Raw genomic sequence first — 5,879 nt, 5'->3', positions numbered from 1 at the left:
GATAGGCTCAATGAGCTGGCAAAAATCTGGCAGATGAACTATAATGTGGTAAAATGTCAAGTTATCCCCTTTGGTGGGAAAAATAAAAACATAAATTATTTAAATGTGAAAATTACAAAATGCTGTAGTACAGAAGGATCTGGGGGTTCTTGTACATGAAACTAAAAACGTTAGCATGCAGTTGCAGCAATTAATCAGGAAGGCAAATGGAATGCTGCCCTTTATTGCAAGGGGGATGGAGTATGAAAGTAGGGAAGTCCTGCTACAACTGTACAGGGCGTTGGCAAGACCACACCTGGAGTACTGCGCAGTTTTGGTCTGGACTTGTCTCCATTTCCGTGCCAAGAGGATTGCTACACCAGACGGGAGGGGCAACATTTGGGGACATTGATTCCCCACCAATTCCCATTCCACTTCTTTCTAGTGGATAATGGAGGGGCCACTGTGTGTAATGTGCAAGTCAGTAAGAATTGTCAGCAAGCTTTTTCTAATTGGAGATTTTATTGAGTGGAAACTTTCACACACTATTGTAGATTTTGTGCCAAAGATCAATTTAGGATTAAAGTAAAAGTTCATAATTTTATTGCAAACTAACTTTCTGTTGTGAGTTGCTGAATTAAGGGGAAAGGTAACACACAGCGTTTCTTAAATGGACACTGCAGCCCCGAGAACACAATCAGCAATATATCCAGAATATTAAAGCCTAGCCCAGTTATAGGGTTATTAACATCAGCAGAAACAAACCCCAACTGTCAGAATGAACATGGTTCTGTCAGGATGTGATTAACAACAGCAATAACAGCAGATTCCAACCCCTGCAGTCACTTGTGAACGCGCTGGTGTTTCAGCAGGTTGGATGACGTACTGCATCCCTTCCCACACACAGAGCAGGTGAACGGCCTCTCCCCAGTGTGAACTCGCATGTGTATCGGCAGGTTGGATGACTGAGTGAATCCCTTCCCACACTCAGAGCAGGTGAATGGCCTCTCCCCAGTGTGAACTCGCTGGTGCATTAGCAGGAAGGATGACCGAGTGAATCCCTTCCCACACTCAGAGCAGGTGAATGGCCTCTCCCCAGTGTGAACTCGCTGGTGATTCAGCAGGGTGGATGACCGAGTGAATCCCTTCCCACACTCAGAGCAGGTGTATGGCCTCTCCCGAGTGTGAACTCGCTGGTGTGTCAGCAGGATGAATGAATGAGTGAATCTCTTCCCACAATCAGAGCAGGTGAATGGCCTCTCCCCAGTATGAACTCGCTTGTGACTTTGAAGGTGGGATGACCGAATGAATCCCTTCCCACACACGAGGCAGGTGAACGGCCTCTCCCCAGTGTGAGTGCGTTGGTGTGACTGCAGGTAGGATGAACAAGTGTATCCCTTCCCACACTCTGAGCAGGTGAACGGCCTCTCCCCAGTGTGAGTGCGTCGATGAATTTCCAGCTCAGACGGTGATCTGAATACCTGCCCAATTCAGCACATTTCCACGGTTTCTCCATGGTGCGGGTATCCTTGTGACTCTCCATGGTTGGATGATCAGTTGAAGCCTCGCCCACGCACACAACACGTTTACAGTTTCTTCGTGCTTTGAATGGTGCGATGTTTATTCAGGCTGTGTAACTGGTTAAAGCTCTTTCCATAGGCAGTGCACTGGAACACTCACTCGGGTGTGTGTGTCTCGGTGCTTTTCCAGTCACACTGATGTTTGAAATCTTTTCCCACAGACAGAATAAACAAATATTTCTCCTTCCACTTTCAAAGGCCGATGATATTCAGGTCCTGACTCTGTGAGATCTTGATGTGAGGTTTGGTTTGTGTTTCCTGTCTGAAAATCTCCCCTTATAATACGCTGTAAAAAGAGATAATAAAACTCATCACTGTCAGTACAAGGCAGATATTCAGAATAGACACATCTAGTTTCCATGGAACATTCTTTCCTCTCTTGTTCTTCCAAAGCTCCCACACATTGTCCCTCCTGCTGTGCTGAAATCCAAACCATCGCACATTTCTATACTGTTTCTCCTCCACTCCCAGTTTTCACCACCAATTCTGGCTGGTTTCAGTTCTACACTCACTCACTGGTACGCTTACTTCTCCTCACCTGCAGCTGCTGACTCGGGCTGTGTTCAGTTCTACACTCACTGGTTCCCCTCACTCTCCTCCCCTGAAGGTGCTGACTCTGGCTGGGTTCAGTTCTACACTCACCAATTTCTCTCCAATATGTGACCCATGTGCCCAATCTCCCTGTGTGAACCTCGACAGTGAGTGTCGACAAGCTATTCCACTGTCCTCACCTGAGGCCTCACACGTGCATTTTCCAGCAGGGTCACTGGACCCTCCTCCCAATGGCTCAGTGGGTAAAGGTAACACCCAGTGTGACTGAGTCATAGGAACAGGAGGGACCCAGGTTTAATCCTGTCTGCATATCCTCACCTTCTAATCCCCTGTGAAAGCTGTTTGCAAAAGTCATCACTGTAAGTAGGAACATTGGAACAGGAATAGGCCATTCAGCCCCTTGAGCCTGTCCCACCATTCAATGAGATTGTGGCTGATCAGTATTTTAACTCCGTCTACCTGCCTTGGTTCCATCGCCATTAATACCCTTGCCTAAGGAAATCTATCAATCTCAGTTTTAGAATTTTCAATTGTCCCAGCCTCAGTTTTATGGGGAACAGAGTTCCAGATTTCCACTCGGCTTTAAGAACATAAGAAATATGAGCAGGAGTGGGTTAAACAGCCCCTCGAGCCTGCTGCGCCATTCAATAAGATCAAGGCTGATCTTGTACTTCAGCTCCACTTTTCCACACCATCCCCGTATCCCATGATTCCTTTACTGTCCAAACAGCTCTCTCTCTCAGCCCTGAATATACTCAACGACTCAGCATCCACAGTACTCTGGGGTAGGGAATTCCAAAGATTCACAACCCTCGGACTACAGAAATTTCTCCACATCTCAGTCCTAAATGGCCGACCCCTTATCCTGAGACTCTGACCTCTAGTTCTGGACTCTTGAGCCAAGAGAAACTGCCAATCAGCATTTGTGTGAGGAAGTGCTTCCGAACCTCACCCTGAACGGCCTGGCTCTGATTTTAAGGTTGTGACCCCTTGTTGTGGACTCTTCCTCCAGAGGAAATCGTTTCTCTCCATCCACCCGATCAACTTCTTTAATCATTTAAACACCTCAATTAGATCACCCTTTAATCTTCTATATTCAATGGAATACAAGCCTAGTCTGTGCAACCTGTCCTTATAATTTTTACAGAATTAATAAATGGTCTCCTAGTAATGGATCCACTGGGAAAGAGTGATCATAGCTTGGTTGAACATCAAATTCAGTTGGTGGGTTAGAAAGTTGGATCTCAAACCAGTGTTCTAAGCTTAAATAAAGGAGACTACAAAGGTATGAAGGCAGAGCTGGCTAAAGTGGACAGGGAAAATAGATTTAAAGTGTAAGACGGTTGATGAGCAGTGGCAGACATTTCAGGAGATATTTCATAGCTCTCAACAAAATTATATTCCAATGAGAAGGAAACACTTTAACAAATGGGATAACTATCCGTGGCTAACTAAGAAAATGAGGGAGGGTATCAAATTGAAAACAATGTCATACAAAATGGCCAAGATTAGTGGGAGGCTAGAGGATTGGGAAACTTTGAAAAACCAGCAAAGAATGACTAAAAAAATAATAAAAGGAAGATAGATTAGGAAAGTAAACTAGCAAGAAATCTAAAAACAGAGTTTCTACAGGTATATAAAAAGGAAGAGTGGCTAAAGTAAATGTTCGTCCCTCTAGATTTATTAGCCCCACCCTTTCTCTTTAGGAGAACGTACTTGCTCTGAACCCTCTATCTCCCCCTTGAATGCATCCCACTGCTCGGACACTGAGTTACCTTCAAGTAACTGTTTCCAGTCCACTTTGGCTAAATCACATCTCAGCTGAGTAAAATTAGCTTTTCCCCAGTTGAAAACTTTTATTCCTGGTCCATCTTTGCCTTTTTCCATGGCTACCGTAAATCTGACTGAATTATGATCACCAGCACCAAAGATGCTCTCCCACTGATACCCCTTCCACCTGCCCAAGCTTCATTCCCTAAAACTAAGTCCAGAACCGCCCCCTCTCTTGCTGGGATTGCTACGTACTGGCTAAAAAAGTTCTCCTGAATACATTTCAAAAATTCTGCTCACTCTATACCATTCACACTAATTCTATCCCAGTTAATATTAGGGTAGTTGAAATCTACGAGTATTACTGCCCTATTGTTTTTGCACCTGTCAGAAATGTGCCTACATATGTGCTCTTCTGTCTCCCTCTGACTGTTTGGGGCTCTATAGTACATCCCCAGCAGTGTGACTGTCCCTTCTTCAGTTCTCCCATGTAGCCTCATTTGATGATCCTTCTGACATATCATACCTCCTCACAGCTTTAATTGTTTCTTTAATCAATACTGCAATGCACCCTCCTTTTTTACCCCCATCTCTATCTCGTCTGAAAACCCTGTAACCAGGAATGTTGAGCTGCCATTCCTGCCCTTCTTTTAGCCATGTCTCAGTAATAGCTACAATATCATACTCCCACGTGTATATCTGTGCCCTCAGCTCATCTGCCTTAATCCCTAGACTCCCTGCATTGAAGAATATACTATGTTTAACACATTTTCTGGAGTTCTTTGAGGCTGTAATGAACAGGGTGGATAAGAGGGAACCAGTGGATGTGATGTGTTTGAATTTCCAGAAGGCATTCGATAAGGTGCCACATAAAAGGTTACCACAAGATAAAAGCTCATGGGGTTGGGGGTAATATATTAGTATGGATAGAGGATTGGCTAACTAACAGAAAACAGAGTCGGGATAAATGGTTCATTCTTGGGTTGGCAATCAGTATCGAGTGGGGTGCTGCAGGGAACAGTGCTGGAATCCCAATTATTTACAACCTATATTGAAGAAGAGACCGAGGGTAACGTAGCCAAGTTTGCTGATGATACAAAGATGGGAGGTAAAACAGTGTGGACACAAAAAACCTGTAAAAGGACATAGACAGGCTAAGTGAGTGGGCAAAAGTTTGGCAGATGGAGTATAATGTTGGAAAGTGTGAGGTTATGTACTTTGGCAGAAAAAAATAAAAGAGCAAGTTATTATTTAAATGGAGAAAAATTGCATAGTGCTGCAGTACAGCGGGACCTGGTGCATGAAACACAAAAGGTTAGTATGCAGGTACAGCAAGTGATCAGGAAGGCCAATGGAATCTTGCAAAGGGGATGGAGTATAAAAGCAGGGAAGTCTTGCTACAGTTATACAGGGTATTGGTGAGGCCACACCTGGAATATTGCATGCAATTTTGGTTTTCATATTTAAGAAAGGATATACTTGTTGTGAAGGCAATTCAGAGAAGGTTCACAATATTGATTCCAGAGATGAGGGGGTTGACTTTAGAGGAAAAGTTGAGTAGGTTGGGCCTCTACTCATTGGAATTCAGAAGAATGAGAGGTGATCTTATCGAAACGTATAAGATTATGAGGGGGCTTGTCAAGGTGGATGCAGAGAGGATGTTTCCACTGATAGAGGAGACTAGAATTAGGGGGCATAATCTTAGAATAAGGGGCTGCCAATTTAAAATTGAGATGGAGGAATTTCTTCTCTCGGAAGCAGTGAATTCCACAGATTTATAACCGTCTGAGAGCTGTGGAAGCTGGGTCATTGAATAAATTTAAGACAGAGATAGACAGTTTCTTAACTCATAAGGGAATAAGGGATTATGGGGAGCGGGCAGGGAAGTGGACCTGAGTCAATGATTGGATCAGCCATGATCATGTTAAATGGTGGAGCAGGCTCGAGGAATAGCCTACTCCTGCTCCTATTTCTTATGTTCTTATGTAAGGAGAAGTA

The 5,879-nt window shown here is 44.2% G+C and overlaps 1 protein-coding gene across 1 annotated transcript; it reads right to left on the bottom strand.

Moving 5' to 3' along the window:
• Window positions 1-481: 481 nt before the first annotated feature.
• LOC139248862 (zinc finger protein 214-like) lies at window positions 482-1,466 on the bottom strand (the record flags this gene model as incomplete). Its single annotated transcript, XM_070872200.1, has 1 exon — window positions 482-1,466. A coding segment is annotated over one exon (645 nt), but the record flags the coding sequence as incomplete, so codon positions are not given.
• Between the last annotated feature and the right edge of the window lie 4,413 nt (window positions 1,467-5,879).

This window comes from Pristiophorus japonicus, unplaced genomic scaffold (assembly GCF_044704955.1).
Source record: "Pristiophorus japonicus isolate sPriJap1 unplaced genomic scaffold, sPriJap1.hap1 HAP1_SCAFFOLD_298, whole genome shotgun sequence".
NCBI classification, from domain to species: Eukaryota; Metazoa; Chordata; class Chondrichthyes; family Pristiophoridae; genus Pristiophorus; species Pristiophorus japonicus.
The sequence above is the reverse complement of the archived record's forward strand: the minus strand, read 5'-3'. Positions and strand labels throughout refer to the sequence as shown.